The 18,873-nt window shown below is 41.1% G+C and overlaps 1 protein-coding gene across 1 annotated transcript in view; it reads left to right on the top strand.

The window, feature by feature from the left end:
• The first annotated feature begins 1,200 nt into the window (after positions 1-1,200).
• The window catches only part of ME1 (malic enzyme 1), a 209,981-nt gene continuing 192,308 nt past the window's right edge, over positions 1,201-18,873 (top strand). Inside the window, exon 1 of the mRNA XM_069598978.1 lies at positions 1,201-1,628. Within this exon, the coding sequence (XP_069455079.1) occupies positions 1,551-1,628 (78 nt within the window). The 5' untranslated portion in view covers positions 1,201-1,550. The remainder of the gene's footprint in view (positions 1,629-18,873) is intronic.

Raw genomic sequence — 18,873 nt, 5'->3', positions numbered from 1 at the left:
ATGTATTATAGAACTCACAGTGAAAAGTGTTACCAAAATGCAAGGAATCGAAAGAATTCTGTGACACAAATATTCCCTATTAAAAAGCAACTGATTCTACCTACTTTAAAGACCAGGACTAAGAAACTGCTGGATATACGTGTGGCAAAAAACAACAAATCTTTCTGGTAAGGAAAAGTAACATAGTTAGAAATAAAACTCTTTGGTTAAATGTCTAGTTTATGGATATATAAAATCAAATGTGTTGCTGTGTTGTGCTAAGTCACTTCAGTTCTGTGTGACTCTTTGCAACCCTATGGACCATAGCCTGCCAGGCTCCTCTGTCCATGGGATTTTCCAGGCAAGAATACTGAAGTGGGATATAAAATAAAATACTGAATCCCAAACACACCTTTTTATACAGTCATTAGGTAGGAACAGGGCAGAAATCAGCCATCCTATTAACTGGAAAGGAAACTGGGGCCCAGAAAGCTTTTAGTGTGTGCTGTGTTGGACAACCCTTTTGCCTGTGATATGACTACTTCAGCATTCCTTGAAACTTACAGTATAAATGTCAATAACAGAATTCCAGCGCTGGGAGATCTTTTACTTGGATTTTCTTGGTTTACCAAAGAAGAAACTGAAGCCCTTCAAGATTGAGGGCTTTATTATTTATCATCATTCAGAGAGGCAGGTTCTCAAACATCCTGGTCCCCAGACCTTTTAGGAACAACGTACACAGGAAAAAAGTGACTGTTCATTGGAATCTAACATTTGCACCTTGTCTTTTAATGAAAGCATTAAAATAAAATTCCCAGAGATGGCACTCTCCTCTCTGGCCTTTCTCCCAGTTCTACCCGGGGGCCGAGGCTTTCTGGGTCAAGGCTGGAAGCTTCCTCCGGCCCTGGCAGGCATCCAGAATTGTAAATGGAGAGTTTGGAAGCGTCTGATAGGAGACGCTTAGATGAATTAGATGAATTAAAGATGAAGTCTGAGTGTCGTCGATCAGCTGAGGTCTTCTGCGAAGAGCCCCCCGGGTCTCCCTCTGTGCCTGGGCAGCCGTCCTCCGCCCAAGGCTCTGGGTTTCCCATCCTTTCTCAACCTCCCCGCGGCTGCGGCTGCGGGGGGCACCTCGGCCTGGGGTGATGGTACCCCCGGGCCGGGCGGGGGAGCCTGACTTTGCCCCCCCGCCCTTTAGGTGCTCCATAGGAAGCACGTCCCGCACGCGGGGATGGGCCAAGACGGTTGCGACTGTAAACCGATGGCGAGCGGGGGGACCCTGGGCTTGTGGAAGGGAGCGGCGCCACCAGGGCCTCGCTTTCCGCCTCCTCGCTCGCCTCTCGCCTGATCGCCTACCATGACTCAGCGCTTCTCGCACGCTGCCCGGCTGGGGACGCCGGCTCCTCGCCGGCTCCTCCCGCCGCGTCCACCCCCTCTCGCCACCCACGCCCGCCCCCGGCCGCCGGCCCTTTCTCCGCGCCGCCGCCGCTGCCGCCGCACTCCGCGCCGGCGTCCTGGCAGCATCCGCCGCCCGGCCCGCTCCCGCTCGCCGCGCACGCTCGCCCCCCGCCATGGAGCCCCGGACCCCTCGCCGGCGCCACACCCCGCAGCGCGGCTACGCCGTCACCCGGAACCCCCACCTCAACAAGGTGAGCCCGCCCGCCGCTCCGCGGTCCCCGACTCCGGCCGGCTCACGGGCAGCAGCACCCCGACCCTCCCCGGGCGGCTCCGCGGACGCCCCTCGCCCCTCTGCCCGCGGCCCCCGGGACACCCCCCGGGGCAGGCAGACCGGCGGGCGGCGGGGGGCCACCGGGGCGACCCCCCACTGCACCCCACCCCACCCCGAGCCTCGGCGCCGGCCTAACGGAGGGGCCGCCGGGGGCAGGGGTGCGGGTACCCCGGAACGTGATGGGAGGCCGGGGGTTTGGCCCGGCGCCTCGGCATCTCGTTTGGGGAACGCAGGAGATGTGCAACTTGTTTTTAAATACTTCTCGGCTTCTCCAAAAGCCAGAGCCAGGGCAGAGAAAGGAGTGGCAGCGAAGGGAGTGAACGGTTGTTGTCTGTGAGGGTAGCAGGTGGGCTGCCCGCTGGGGCCTCGGTGTGCCAACCCACGTAACAAGGTCCGTTCTGGGGTGCCGATCCCCGGAGGCTGCTGTGGGAGCGCGGTGGCCCTACTGGTCCAGCCTGGATGCAAACGTGCTTCGAGTGGCAGGTCACGTGAGCAACCTGAAAGTCAAGGCCTCTTGGTTTCTGGAGCGTGCCTGTGGGTGGCTTCAAGCCTCGGGCGCTGCGTGGCATGGTGCACCATCCTGCCCCAGACTTGGGGCTGTGGGGAGAGCCAGATTTTTTTTTGAATCGGGCCTTCTGGAAATGAATTTTCTAAGACCTCGCCTCCTTTTCATTAAAAGGGCGATTCAGTGCAACAGACCCCTTTTCAGATCCGTTTCCTTTTTCTTCACAGGTAATGAAACGCCCAAGATCTCTCACAAATGAAAAAACATCTTGGGATGTATAAATTTGCTTATTGGCTATTTCGCAATCACCCTCTTTTTATAGTCAGGTTTGTCTGCGGATGGTTCCTTTTGTGTAAAGGTGTGCTTTTTGACGTTTCCTTTGAATTTGGTATGTGGAAAATGCCATCAGTCAGCGCGGAAGCCTGTTGGTTCATTTTGGGATTCTCTTTACTAGACACTTTTTTCAATCAAAAACTGGACTCAGCACCCCTCTCCCCCGCTGTGTTGCCTGGTAATTTGTACATTGTTATTAATGGCATGAAGACGTGTGGTTTCCTTGATTTAATAAGTTCTAGCTCCTGTGAGTTCTTTTTGATGTTTATGATGACAGGCAGTTTTACGTATCTATAATTATGTAGCATTTCTGGTCATAAAGCATTATGAAGTTTTAAATATTTCCCACTTATTTTTTCCTCAATGATTTTAATTGCTAGCTTGATTTTTTTCTTCCTTTTTATTCTAAAGGTTGGGGCCTATTTTAGGTAGGAAAATAGGGAAAATTTGATGTGACAAAACAATTTACTGCTTGTGTACCTGCCTGCTATAACTCATGACGGAGTACTAGGTAGCCTTTTAACAAGAATCACATGAGTGGTATAACCTGTTTGTGGTTTGAATTTCCTCAAGTCGCTGAAGGAGGGTGCCTGTTTCAAGTGGGTTGATGGAATAGGCAATCCCAGAGCAAGAGTCATTATGCTAATACTATGTTTACATCAAAAATTTATTATCTTGACATATTTTCAGTGCTCATGAGTAAGGATTAATTTCTACTTAAGAATAATAGTATCACAGAGATCTTCCACCAAAGGCATTAAGGTGCTGGTGGCATTAATGTGTTAGGAACACCTTTTTTGAATTTGTAATTTAATTTTATTGCATAGTATCAATTTGGACTTAAAATTCAGGTGGCTGACTTTGGCGTGATTAATGCAATAAGTTTTACTCTTGAACAGTCCTAAGACTGTGTGGTCCTCGTGGAAGTAATATCGTGAAGATAACAGAGTATCTTCATATGAACCATTGAAACTATAGCTGGGGGATCTTCTTGAAGGACCCTACTCTGAAGACCTCTGTGCCTTTAAGTCTTTCCCTAACCCAGGAATTTTTGTTGGCATTTGTGGTAACTTTGGCTACAAAGAAGCACTAGGAGATGTTCCTCCTGTAACACCCTACCTAGCCTGTCAGCTGGCTACACCAAGCCTTCGGCCTCTCACACAGACCTTCATCACCTTACCTTTGGGAAACTGCGACAGTTTTTCTGGTTTTATTTTCAGTATTATAGTCTGTCTTGCATGTAGATGTGAAAGAAATGTCTTCATCAGTTAGCATGTTCTTCATGTTCTGCTTGTTATCCAAGCATTCGCCCTATGGTGTTATTTCCTGTGTGTGTATGTGTGTGTTCTCAGTTGTGTCCAACTCTGAGTACCTTGGCTGTAGCCCGCCAGACTCCTCTGTCCATGGAATTTTCCAGGCAAGATTACTGGAATGGGTTGCCATTTCCTCCTCTAGGGGATCTTCCCGACCCAGGGGTCGAACCCACCTCTCTTCTGTCTCCTGTACTGGCAGGCAGAATTTTTTTTTTTTTTTTTACTACTGTGCCACCTGGGATGCCCCCTCTAATCTATTTCCTATTATGTTGAGTGTAAAATCAATCTGTCAATTAGGTTGATTGTCTTCTCCAAATTTATCTCATTAGTTCCTCAGTTTAGCTTTCCACTTAAAATATATTTGCTGAATCTCTTACTTAATACCTTTTATCTGTGTGTAATTCCTACAGTAAAAATGTTTAGTTGATTTAGTTATCTCTTCAGGGAAGAATCTCCTAATTGTCTTAGTCTTATTATCATACTTAATACCTTTGTTTTTTATATAGTCTATTGTAGCATGTCATTTAGTATTTACTGCAGTGTATTTTTTATTTGAGTTGGATTGTCATAGGGCAGGGATTATAATCCTTAGCACAGAATTTTGCCCAATGTACATTAAATATTTAATGAATAAATGAACCATGTTTAAGAACTTTTTTTTGTCTCTCAAACAGAACTCACCTTCTCAAGCAAGTAGGTCTTAAAGTGGTAGTTTGATCATTATTCTAAGACATTTACCCTTTTTAGTGTAATTTCTTGAAAGTAAACTCACATTGAAAGCTAAAGCTTTGTTGACTTCATATACCGTTATATTGTATTGTGTAATGGCATATAGTCAGAAACGATGGAATTTGGTTTAAGCCTAGGCATGCCATGAAATTTTATTTATTTGCTGGATAACCTTTGAGTGCTGCTTAATCTTGGTACAAATTGAGTTTAACAGTAGATGTGATCAGAATTAAAAAATAAAGAATTTAAGGGAATTCCCTGGCAGTCCAGTGGTTAGGATTCTACCATTTCACTGCTGAGAACTCAGGTTCAGTTGCTGGTCAGGGAACTAAGAACACATAAGCTGTGCAACACGGCCAATAAAGAAAGAAAGAAAGAAGTTAAAAATACCTTAGAGAAGTAGAATTTTTCTTCACTGGTAATAATTCCTGTCTGGTTCTCCCTGTTTGTATATTCACGTATGCATCATTGCATGTAGGACTGCCTTGTAGGACGTGGAGAAGCAGTTCTGCCTCACACATAGGAGATTCAGTATCTTTCTGTTCATAGCCCAAATTGCTTTTGAGGTGCTTATCTTTGTCTGAGTTATATGTCCTCTGATTTAACATTTAATGTTTATAATTTTCAAGGATATTCTCTGATTTAGATCAGTTGTATTTCAAATTCTTTCTCAGGAATTTTCAATAATATCAAAATAATGTTTCATAAATCACTCTTCAGAGTTAAAATTCTACATACAAAACTAATCACTTATTTTTTTTACTTCCCAACTTATTATTTAGCTGTATTTCTTCGTGCAGTGGTAGAAAACACTAGTTGATAGGTCTGTTACAGTTAAGTTGTGTCTACATGGCTTCTATGTCTTTAAGATGAAATGATAAATGTGACCTATAAGTAAATCTCTCAAAGGTACTGCTCTTCAACATTTTTGGCAATTAGATCCAGTCTAAGCAAAATCACTGCAGATGGTGACTGCAGCCATGAAATTAAAAGACGCTTACTCCTTGGAAGGAAAGTTATGAACAACCTAGATAGCATATTGAAAAGCAGAGACATTACTTTCCCAACAGGCTCATCTAGTCAAGGCTATGTGTTTTCCAGTGGTCATGTATGGATGTGAGAGTTGGACTGTGAAGAAAGCTGAGTGCCAAAGAATTGGTGCTTTTGAACTGTGGTGTTGGAGAAGACTCTTGAGAGTCCCTTGGACTGCAAGGAGATCCAACCAGTCCATTCTGAAGGAGATCAGCCCTGGGATTTCTTTGGAAGGAATGATGCTAAAGCTGAAACTCCAATACTTTGGCCACCTCATGCGAAGAGTTGAGTCATTGGAAAAGACTCTGATGCTGGGAGGGATTGGGGGCAGGAGGAGAAGGGGACAACAGAAGATGAGATGGCTCGATGGCATCACTGACTCAATGGGCGTGAATTTGAGTGAACTCTGGGAGTTGGTGATGGACAGGGAGGCCTGGCGTGCTGTGATTCACGGGGTCGCAAAGAGTCGGACACGACTGAGCGACTGAACTGAACTGAAGATTTATCTATGTCAGTTTTGGTAAGCCTGTTAACTTTCACATGTGAGAAATGAGCTTCTGGACATGTGCTTTTGCAGATGTTTGTCTTGATATGCCAAGACCTAGTTGAATGTGTTGTAGGGAAAAAAGAGAAACAAGGCTGATGACTATGAAGGAAAGGTACCTTAAACCTCCTCTTTTTCTTCAATGTAAACTGTACTGGAATTAATCATTCAGAAAATTTTCACCTAGTATAGGTTTCCCAGGAGGCTCAGTAGTGAACAATCCATCTACTAATGCAAGAGATGCAGGAGACATGAGTTTGATCCCTGTGTCAGGCCAATCCTCTGGTGGAAGAAATGGCAACCCACTCAAGTATTCTTACCTGGAAAATCCCATGGACAGAGAACCCTGGCAGGCTGCAGTCCATAGGGTCCCAAAGAGTCAGACATGATAGCAACTGAGCACACAGTTCTCTGGAGTTGCCTCAATAGTATGAGAAACTGATATATTATTTAATGTGAAATCTTATTGATGTGAAGGCAATCATAAGATGTACAGCCATATGCCTCCATATTTGTCTGTTGCCTTGGTAACACAGGATAGCACAAAACAAAAAAATGTTCTGTTCTAATGAATAGAAGGATGAGTTTGATTTGAGAACGGTGATGTGGAGTATGGGCTTCACTGGTGGTTGAGACCGTAAAGAATCTGCCTGCAGTGCAGGGGATCTGGGTTCGATCCCTAGGTAAGGAAGATCCTCTGGAGAAGCGAGTGGCAACCCACTCCAGAATTTTTGCCTGGAGAATCCCGTGGACAGAGGAGCCTGTTAGACTATAGTCCATGGAGTTGCAAAGAGCTGGACATGACTGATTGATGTGGAGTACAGAAAATGTTGAAGAGAGGAAGAGCTTTGAGATTTTTCACTTTGTGTTCTGATGTCCTTCAAACTTTTGGACAAGTGTGGATATATGAAATAATAGAATGAAGCCTCTAAAACTTTGTGTGTAGAAGTGAAGCCACCAATTCTTTTCATTTGAATGAGATTTTCTTAACTGGCTTCACTTATTTTCTTTATAATATAGAGTGAAGATATCATTAATTTCTTTTACATTTTAACATACTTGTTCAGAATCCACTATATGCTAGGTAATATTCTGGGTACAGGGGATATTCAATGAATAAGATTCTTGCTTTAAGTGTACTTACATTTCCATTATATTTCTATTTTACCTCTTTGCTCAGATATTAAAGAGTATATATTCGTTTTCTTTGAATTATATATTATAAAACAGGTTTTTATTACAACTGATTATTGATACATTTTTATATGTAGAGTTAGAACTCATAGCTAGAAAGATTATGAAGTACTTATTTTTTTTACTGTACTTTTTACTCCCTTCGCTCTTGAATTTTTGATTTAGCAAATTGAGCATGATTGTGTGACTTATTAAATTAATGAATTTTATAGTAAAAAATAAAACCCTGTATTTAGCTCTGGGTGAAACAGATTTACATTTTGGTCTCAGATTCATGTAAGTGCACTCGACTGACATCATATGACCTTTGCAATCTTTCATAGATTTTCACAGAATGCCAGGTGGAGGTTAAAGAATGTCTCTGTGGAGAAAAAGAACAAGGAAAGCTTTTTCCTTCTCAGGACTCTTCTCCAGGTGTGTAAGGGCTTGGAAGTGTATGAGAGAAAGGTAGAGGTATGCCCTGGGGAGTTAAACTTTTTGGGGTGAGTGCAGTGAAATGCAAAGATAAAAGATTTAAAGAGTCCAGTGAAACCAGCCTTTAATATATTTGACTTTGGAAGTAATCAGGACTGGGACAAGACAAGTATTTGGACTATTTTCCAATAGTTTTCAAAACTGACATGATCAAATAGTGTTACAGACTCCAGGTGACCTGATTTGGTCTATTTATTACATCATTATTTATTTTATGTTACTAAGCCAACTCAACAAACACGTTGACAGTGTATGGACCCAGAATTGATCCGCAGACATGCTGCAATTCAGCAGGACTAATTTGGGACTGTTGGTACCCTAAATTGTTAAGAAATTGTTTTAGACATGGGGCCTAAATAATACAGTGTGGTTCTTATATACTTAAAGTGCTATTTAAAATATTTTATGGCTTATATATCAACTTTTACCCATCTAACTTAGTGTATGTGGTATAGTACATTTTGAAACAAAGGATTATTGTTGCTGTAAATGAATTTAGAAAATTTAAAACAATTTAAAGAATTTAGAGAATTTAAAGCAAAGGCCCTGAAGATATATCTAAGTTAGCTATCAACTAAACTGGTTTCAGATGCTTGCGGCCTTTGAAATTAAAGACGGGGAGACACTGTGCCTTTAAGCTTCTGCAGTTTAACCAGGTAGTTTGGGAAGTCAAAATAGTAATTGATAATGTTCTCTAAAAACATGGAAATATAATTATCAGAGGTTCAATGTAAATAAACAAACTCTAGACCTAACAACTATTATATTTTTACTATTCAGGTAATGCTTAACTACATTAGCAAAAATACTTATATGTTCATAGGAACATGATTCTGTGAGTTATATCATGATTACATTATGAGTAGCCCAGTAGTAGTTAAATTCTAGACTGTCTCATTAAGACCTGGAAACTGAAGGAGGCCTAGGGCTCCATTATAATATTAGAGTTGGGCCCCTAAAGCTTGTAATATATTAAAATACATTTAAAACATCTATTCAGAGCCCTCTAAAATACTTTCAAACTTCTTTGATTGTAACTCACTATATATGTACATACATAATATATGTATAAGTATATTGTTATGGGCTGAATTGTGTCCTTCCTAAAATTACATGTTGAAGCTTTAACCTCTCATTTTTCTGAATTTAAGCATATTTGGAGATAAAGTTGTTAAAGAGGGAATTAAGGTAAAATCAGGTCTTTAGGATGGACCCTAATCCAATACAACTGGTGTCCTTAAAAGCGGAGACTGGGACTCAGTGGGAGAGGATAGGCATGTGCAAGTCAGGGAGAGAAGCCTTGGAATGCAAGCAGCCCTACCAACTGAAGTCTTGGTCTTGGACTTCAAGCCTCTAGAATTGTGAGAAAATGAATTTCTGTTGTTTTAGCCACCCTTTGTGGTCCGTCGCAGCTGGCGCGCTTCTCAATGACACTAAGCTATGCCTGCGGGGCAACCCAAGATGGGCAGGTCATGGTGGAGAGGTCTGACAGAATGTGGCCCACTGAGAACGGAATGGCAAACCACTTCAGTATTCTTACCTCGAGAACCCTATGAACAATATGAAAAGGCAAAATGATAGGACACTGAGAGAGGAACTCCCCAGATCGGTAGGTGCCCAATATGCTACTGGAGATCACTGGAGAAAGAACTCCAGAAAGAATGAAGGGATGGAGCCAAAGCAAAAACAATACCCAGCTGTAGAAGTGACTGGTGATAGAAGCAAGGTCTGATGCTGTAAAGAGCAATATTGCATAGGAACCTGGAAAGTTAGGTACATGAATCAAGGCAAAATGAAGGCGGTCAAACAAGAGATGGCAAGAGTGAACGTCGACATTCTAGGAATCAGCGAACTAAGATGGACTGGAATGGGTGAATTTAACTCAGATGACCATTATATCTACTACTGTGGGCAGGAATCCCTTAGAAGAAATGGTGTAGCCGTCATGGTCAACAAGAGTCTGAAATGCTCTACTTGGATGCAATCTCAAAAATAACAGAATGATCTCTGTTCATTTCCAAGGCAAACCATTCAATATCATGGTAATACAAATCTATGCCCCAACCAGTAACGCTGAAGAAGCTGAAGTTGAAGAGTTCTATGAAGACCTACAAGACCTTTTAGAACCAACACCCCAAAAGATGTCCTTTTCATTATAGGGGACTGGAATGCAAAAGTAGGAAGTCAAGAAACACCTGGGGTAACAGGCAAATTTGGCTTTGGAATACGAATGAAGCCGGGCAAAGGCTCATAGAGTTTTGCCAAGAGAATGCACTGGTCATAGCAAACGCCCTCTTCCAACAAAAGAGAAGACTCTACACATGGACATCACCAGATGGTCAACACCGAAATCAGATTGATTATATTCTTTGCAGCCAAAGATGGAGAAGCTCTATACAGTCAGCAAAAATAAGACTGGGAGCTGACTATGAACTCCTTATTGCCAAATTCAGACTGAAATTTAAGAAGTAGGGAAAACCACTCGACCATTCAGGTACGATCTAAATCAAATCCCTTATGATTATACAGTGGAAGTGAGAAATAGAATTAAGGGCCTAGATCTGATAGATAGAGTGCCTGATGAGATATGGATGGAGATTCGTGACATTGTACAAGAGACAGGGATCAAGACCATCCCCATGGAAAAGAAATGCAAAAAAGCAAAACGGCTGTCTGAGGAGGCCTTATGAATAGCTGTGAAAAGAAGAGAAGTGAAAAGCAAATGAGAAAAGGAAAGATATAAGCATCTGAATGCAGAGTTCCAGAGAATAGCAAGAAGAGATAAGAAAGCCTTCCTCAGCGATCAGTGCAAAGAAATAGAGGAAAACAACAGATTGGGAAAGACTAGAGATCTCTTCAAGAAAATTAGAGATACCAAGGGAACATTTCATGCAAAGATGGGCTCAATAAAGGAGAGAAATGGTATGGACCTAACAGAACCAGAAGATATTGAAGAGGTGGCAAGAATACACAGAAGAGCTGACAAAAAAGATCTTCACAACCCAGATAATCACGATGGTGTGATCACTCATCTAGAGCCAGACATCCTGGAATGTGAAGTCAAGTGAGCCTTAGAAAGCATCATGACGAACAAAGCTAGTGGAGGTGATGGAATTCCAGTGGAGCTCTTTCAAATCCTGAAAGATGATGCTATGAAAGTGCTGCACTCAATATGCACAACAAATTTGGAAAACTCAGCAGTGGCCAGAGGACTGGAAAAGGTCAGTTTTCCTTCCAATCCCAAAGAAAGGCAATCCCAAAGAATGCTCAAGCTACTGCACAGTTGCACTCATCTCACATGCTAGTAAAGTAATGCTTAAAATTCTCTAAGCCAGCCTTCAGCAATACATGAACTGTGAACTTCCTGATGTTCAACCTGGTTTTAGAAAAGGCAAAGGAACCAGAGATCAAATTGCCAACATCCGCTGGATCATGGAAAAAGCAAGAGAGTTCCAGAAAAACATCTATTTCTGCTTTATTGACTATACCAAAGCCTTTGACTGTGTGGATCACAAGAAACTGTGGAAAATTCTGAAAGAGATGGGAATACCAGACCACCTGACCTGCCTCTTGAGAAACCTATATGCAGGTCAGGAAGCAACAGTTAGAACTCGACATGGAACAACAGACTGGATCCAAATAGGAAAAGGAGTACGTCAAGGCTGTATATCATCACCCTGCTTATTTAACTTCCGTGCAGAGTATATCATGAGAAACGCTGGGCTGAAAGAAGCACAAGCTGGAATCAAGATTTCTGGGAGAAATATCAATAACCTCAGATATGCAGATGACACCACCCTTATGGCAGAAAGTGAAGAGGAACTAAAAAGCCTCTTGATGAAAGTGAAAGAGAAGAGTGAAAAAGTTGGCTTAAAGGTCAACTCTAAGAAAACGAAGATCATGGCATCCGGTCCCATCACTTCATGGGAAATAGATAGGGAAACAGTGTCAGACTTTATTTTGGGGGGTTCTAAACTCACTGCAGATGGTGATTGCAGCCATGAAAGTAAAAGACGCTTACTCCTTGGAAGGAAAGTTATGACCAACCTAGATAGCATTTTAAAAAGCAGAGACATTACTTTGCCAACAAAAGTCTGTCTCATCAAGGCTATTGTTTTTCCTGTGGTCATGTATGGTTGTGAGAGTTGGACTGTGAAGAAAGCTGAGCACCGAAGTATTGATGCTTTTGTACTGTGGTGTTGGAGAAGACTCTTGAGAGTCCCTTGGACTGCAAGGAGGTCTAACCAGTCCATTCTAAAGGAGCTCGGTCCTGGGTGTTCATTGGAAGGACTGATGCTAAAGCTGAAACTCTAAAGTTTGGCCACCTCATGCAAAGAGTTGACTCATTGGAAAAGACCCTGACCTGGGAAGGATTGGGGGCAGGAGGAGAAGGGGACGATAGAGGTTGAGATGGCTGAATGGCATCACCGACTCGATGCACATGAGTTTGGGTGAACTCTGGGAACTGGTGATAGACAGGGAGGCCTGGTGTGCTGCGATTCATGGGGTCACAAAGAGTTGGACACTACTGAGCGACTGAACAACAACAATAATTGTCACGATGTTATACTAATTTCAGATATACAATGTAGTGATTCAATATTGTATATATTGTGAAATGATTACCACAATAAGTCTAGTTAACATCCATCACTGTACAAGTTTGCAAAAAAATTTTTTTCTTGTGATGATGTTTTCAAGTGTACTCTCTAAGCCACCTAACTTGCAATAGGATTTTATTACCCGTGGTCACCTTGCTGTACATTTCATCCCCTGGACTTATTTTATAACTTGGAAGTTTGTACCTTTTCATCACCATCACCCATTTTGTCCATTTCCTACTCCCCACCTCTGGCAACCACCAATCTATTTTCTATATCTGTGAGTTCATTTTTGTCATTAAAAAAAAAATTCCACATATCAGTGAGATCAAACAGTATTTGTCTTTCTCTGTCTGACTTCACTTTAGCATAACGCTCTCAGGGTCAATCCAGCTTTTTGCAAATGGCAAAATTTCTTTTTTTATGGCTGAATAATATCCCATTGTATGTATTTACAACATACCTTCTTTATCGATTCGTCCATTGATGGACACTTAATTCATCCCTCAATGGATGGATGGACACCTTAGTTTGTGTCCCTATCTTGACTATTGTAAATAATGCCTCAGTGAACATGGGGTGCACATATCGTTTTGAGTTAGTGTTTTGTGTTCTACAGATACACACCAAGACGTGGAATTTCTGCATATGGTAGCTGTATTTTTAATTTGGGGAAGAACTTCCATACTGTTTTCCATAGTGGCTGCTCCAGTTTCACTTGTACCAACCATACATGAGGGTTCTCTTTTTCCCACGTCCTTGTCAACACATGTTATTTCTTGTCTTTTTGCTAATGGTGATTTTAACAGGTGTGAGATGATATCTCATTGTGGTTTGGATTTGCATTTCCCTGATGATTGGTGATATTGAGGACTTTTTAATGTACCTGTTGGCCATCTATATGTCTTCTGTAGAAAAATGTCTATTCAGATCTTTGGCCCATTTTTTAAAAGATAGAATTCTTTGTTTTTTAGCTATTGTCTGGGAAGTATTTTTTGATGTAATAATTTAGTGTTTATAATTTTGTATTTTAACTGTCATACTCATTTTAAAGAATTTAAGAGGGAAAGGAGAATCTATTGTAGTTACTCAAATATTTACCATTTCTCTTACTCTTCTTTCATTCCGATGTTTCAGATTTTTCTTAGGTATCATTTCCCTTCCAGCTAAAGAATTGCCTTTAGCATTTCTTTAAGAGCATTTTGCTGGAGACCAGTTGTCTGTTTTTTCCTTCATCTGAGATGCCTTTATTTCATTTTCATTTGTGAAAGATATTTTCACCAGTTATAGAATTCTGGGTTGACAGTTGTTTTCCTTAAACCCTTTAAAAATGCTATTTCTCTTTGTTTTGGCATCTTTTCCATTTGATGAGAAATCTGCAGTCATTTGAAATATTCTGTGTATGTAATGTGTTGTTTTTCTCGGAGTCCTTTAATGATGTTTTCTTTGTTTTTAGTTTTCAGCATCTTAAATTTTTTTTTGGATTTGGCTTTCTGTATCTTCTTGGCATTTGCTGAGCTTATTGAATTTATCAGTTTATTTCTTGTACCAAAATTGGTAAATTTTTAGCCACTATTTCTCCAGATTTTTTTTTTTTTTTCATTTTCCTCTTTTGAATTCTATTGAAATAAATGTTAGGCCTTTTGGTATTGTTCCATAGGTTCCTGAGGCTCTTAACTATTTTTTAGTCTTTTTTTTTTCTTTTCAGATGGTTAATTTCTAAAATTATCCATCTTTTAACTGTTTGCTCTTACATCTCTGTTCTATTGTTGAGCCCATCTGTTAAATATTTTATTTTAGTTATTGTATTTTTCAGCTCTAAAATTTCCATTTGGTTCTTTACAGCTTTTATTTCTTGGCCACGACTCTTTATCTTTACTTTTCTTTCAAAGTTTTGCCCTTATAGATTGCAGCATAGTACGATAACTGATTCTAAGTCTTCATCTAATAACTCCATTATATGTGTCATCGTGGGATTGGTGTTTGTTGATTATTGTTTCCTTTGAGAGTTAACATTTTTTGTTTCTTTGTATGCTGAGTAATTTTTCCATCTATTTTGGATATTTGAGTATTAGAAGATTCTAGGTTTTGGTTAAATCCTCAGATGAATAATGTTCTTTTTAGTTTTTTAGAGTCACTCAACCTGGTTGAAAGTGAAAGGGTTAGTCGCTTGGTTGTGTCTGACCCTTTGGGACCACATGGACTGTAGCCTGCCAGGCTCCTCTGTCCATGGAATTCTCCAGGCGAGAATATTGGAGTGGGTTGCCATGCCCTCATCCAGGGGATCTTCCTGACCCAGGGATCAAACTCATGTCTTGTACATCTCCTGCATTGGCAGGCAGGTTCTTTACCACTTAGTGCCACCAGTTTGAAAACTGGACCCACCTTCTGTGGATTGTGGTTCCAGGATCAATTATATTTTCAAAGCCTACTTTGTAGTGTCCTTTGAATCTGTTCATCATGTGTACCACCCAGTGTCCGGTGTGGGATCAACACAGTGGTTTACTCTGTGGTTTTCAAATCCTTTGTTATGCTGTTTAAAATCAGATCTATACATGAATAGCCCAGAGGTGAGTCCCAGAGTTCATAAGCAACTTTATGAGATTGCTTTTTTAAGTTCTCTTTCCCCTGTGATCTTTCTGATATTTCTTCTTTTCTTGGGATCCACACTTTCCAGCCCACTTGCCAGAAAACTGGGCCTTTCGCTTCCCTGCTGCTGTGTACTTCCTCCAAATGCATTTGCATAGGGGGCCAAGAGAGAAAAAATGCAAACCAGACGTTTGACCCATGATCTTGGGACCATCACTCCTTTGGTGGAAAAGAAGGATTTTCATCCCTCAGAGATTTAGTTATCTGCAGTGATCATCCTTCTGACATCCACTACAGAATTGTTTGGGGGTTAGGACTGGAGAGAATGGAAAATAATAGTGAATTTACCTGCTCTGTGATCTTTAAAAGAGTACCGATTTCTGATTTTTTGACTAGAAAGAGATATCTTCTCTGAGTACTCTTTTTGTCTGCACTCAGTTGTACGTCCAGCTTTTCTGCTGCTTTTTGAGAGAAGGCCAGTTGATTAGAGAGGGGGATTAAAAAAAAAAAAAAAAGCCGGGTCATACTGAAGGGCAGAACTCTAGGGAACCTCAGTGATGGTTTGGTGATACCTTGGATTCTGGTCTTTTCCCCAGGTCTTCTGCTACCATTTATTTTTCAGAATCTTCAGATGGTTGCTCAATGCATTCTGTGCAAGGTCGATAGTTGGGTTCAGTGGGAGAGACAAGGAAAAGTGTGCTTACACCATCTCTCACAGGACCAGAACCGTCAGATTTTTTTTTTTTTTTACACAAAATTCACATTTTATTTAGGTTGAAATAAACTATACAAAATTGATTTTCTTCACCAAAAATAACAGCAATATTTTCTGTATTATTCCTAGATAAACTACAAAACACTTATTTTTGTAGACTTTCTAGGCTTTGCTTGTAAATCAAGATGAGGCAGTAGATAGAGTCATGGAAAAAGCAGAAGAAAACAGACAAATCAGCTGTCAGTATCCATGGCCTCTGATCCTTTCTTGACCATGAAACTGAAGTGTTCAACACATACCTGCCAAAAAGCTTACAAAGACGTAGGCTCAATAAAGGAATGTAAACAGCAATACCAGATGTGGAACAACAATGGCAGGCTCTCCCATTCAAATTTTAACTTGTTGCTTTAACTTCATTTGATAAAGAGAAAATCTACATTGAAATCCTTGTTGGACAAGCTAACATGTTTCTCTTATAGTCTGATAATTTTCTTAACTGTCCTTTACAGATTTTTAATAGCAGACTTATAACTCCTATTGTTTAAAAGTCAGTCATGAGCTTCACTGTAACATTTTACAAAATGCATTCCTTCCTCCCATACCTCCTGTAATTTTATTTTTTCAAAGATCTGATAACTTAATAGCTGACAATTTGATCCACAGTGATAAACGTAATGTCTAAAATCACTTAACTAAAACAATTCCAAAGTGCCATTAGCAGAAAGATGTGAATGTGTGAAGCTAAGTCTAATTTGATGTTTAAGTTTCAGGGGGGAAAAATAAAGAGATGAGCTCTCAAACATGTATTCACATTTTTGCCCGTTTTCCTGAAAACATATTTGTTACAAGCAGATAAATATTAGTAGTAAAGGTTACTCTCTGGAAAATCATCCATTTCTATGTAGAGTCCTATGGAAAATTTTCTGTATTCTAAGGATTTCAAAAGATGGTTGATCTTTTTAACATCTGTATAGTACTGCACTTCTGTTATTCGTGTTGTGATGGCAGAAATACTGCAGAAATTACAAGATTCAAAGTTCCTTGGTGGAAATGTGTTATGCTGATTTTATTATAGCTTTAGCTTTCAACATAGTTGCTCAAAGGACCTAGAATATAGGTAAGTAGGTTCATGGGGTCGCAAAGAGTCGGACATGACTGTGCGACTGAACTGATTCTATAAAAAATAGTTTATTAAAGGGATAAATAAAAGATAATTCTTGAAGTCATTTGGATAGCTCTGTTCTACCTTTCATATGTGGCCTTAAGCTCTCCACAGATCACACACCACTTTGGAGGATGTTCATACTGTTAGGTATGTGGCAGAGAATCTCTTTGCTTTAATGGGTATAAGGATGACCCATGTATCATTTAGAATTAGACTTTTTTGCTACATATAACAGGCTTCCCTGGTATCTCAGATGTAAACTATCTGCCTGCAATGGACAATACCCGGGTTCCATCCCTGGGTAGGGAAGATCCCCTGGAGAAGGGAATCGTAACCTACTCCAGTATTCTTGTCTGGAGAATCCCATGGACAGAGGAGCCTGGTGGGCTACAGTTATTGGGTCACAAAAGAGTCCAACATAACTTAGTGACTAACACCATACACACATATAACAAACAAAACCCAACAAAACAGCAGTAACTCAGTTAAGATCTAGCTTATTTCTCTTTCGTACCTGAAGGAAGTTAGAGTTGGTCTGAGAATCTTTGGTGGGTCCACAGAGTCATCATGAATGGTGCAGCCCTGCCGACTTCAGGAGCACTTCATGGTCCTAATGACTGTGGTTTATAGATATCATATACTCTTTCCCAGCTGGCTGCAGGACGGGAGCACAAGAATGTTCACTTTCTCGTGGAGTCAGCTCCCTCAGAGGAGCCCTCCCACAACCCACACAACACTTCTGCTTCCATATCACTGTTCAGGACTTTGTCACATGACCACATTGCTCTCCGGGGTGGTCTTTTTCTGATGCATGACCACCCTACATAATATTAGGATTTTCTTGCGGGGGAGGAAGGGAAGAACAGATGTTACAGTAGGCAGCTAGCCGGCTGTACCGCAGCCAGAGCTGCCAGAAACAAAAGGATAGAGGTTGAACCAATGTAAATAAGAGAGATGATCATCATATTCTTAGAAAATGAGATAAATGGTTCTTAATATGCTTCAAGATCCTTGCAGATTCACTGTAGAAAAATAAAAATACAGAAATGTGAAAAATTTGTTTCCTTCCCAGCTCTGTGCCCCAGGCGAGTTGGTTTCCCTTTCTGGAGGCAACTACTGAGTCCGTTGACCAGGGTTTCCATTATGTTTTAGAAATATTGTACACAGCGTGACTGTAAATGTTGTATGAAATTAATTTTATACATTAAAATACATTGATGTGGGGCATGAATCCCTTGGCGTGATGAAGACGAGATGGTGTTATAAAGAGAAAGGGTGTAGTTGGGAATATGTGTGTGAATCAGATGGAGACATGAAAAAACAGACTGAGAGTCATGGTCCCAGGCTGATGACCCCTCTGTCAGCTGTCTGGTGCCCTGAAACTGGTTCTGACCCTTTGTTTTCTCTTTCTTCGCTGAGCTAGCTTGAATACAGGGATTCCTCAGAGTGGGAGTCACAGATGCTGTGGGGCAAGTGCTCCTGACTGCCTTAAGCATTTTCATGAAAGGGCATAACTCATCAGGATGGAAAAAAAGCATCCTAGGTTTAAGGTTTAAAACCTTACCTGGTCAATGAGGACTGGCCTCTGTTATCATTCTTCTCACAGCTGCTGTTTCCTTTCCTCTGCTTTCTCCAAGAAGCCACGCTTTTCCGCCTCAGGGTTTGTGCCTGCGTTTCTGGCAGTGCCACCCCCATAGTTTCTCCTGGTCACCTCCTCCTCTTCTACCTGCCCCTTAGGTTTCATTTGAACTTCACTGCTCAGTGCGCGCTTCCTTTTTAACCCTCTCAGTGAAGTTGGCTCTTAAGTTTTCCCTTTTCTTTCCCTTTTCTTTCTAAACTTCATGAAGCTTTGAACTGCATTACATATGTTAATATGAACAGTCACTTTTCCATTGGTTTAGTGCCTGCAATCACTGTAAGCATCCACTCAACATAAATTTGTTGAAAAATATTTGGTGAGTGTGATGATTA

Source organism: Ovis canadensis, chromosome 8 (assembly GCF_042477335.2).
Source record: "Ovis canadensis isolate MfBH-ARS-UI-01 breed Bighorn chromosome 8, ARS-UI_OviCan_v2, whole genome shotgun sequence".
In the NCBI taxonomy this organism is placed as follows: domain Eukaryota; kingdom Metazoa; phylum Chordata; class Mammalia; order Artiodactyla; family Bovidae; genus Ovis; species Ovis canadensis.
The sequence above is the reverse complement of the archived record's forward strand: the minus strand, read 5'-3'. Positions and strand labels throughout refer to the sequence as shown.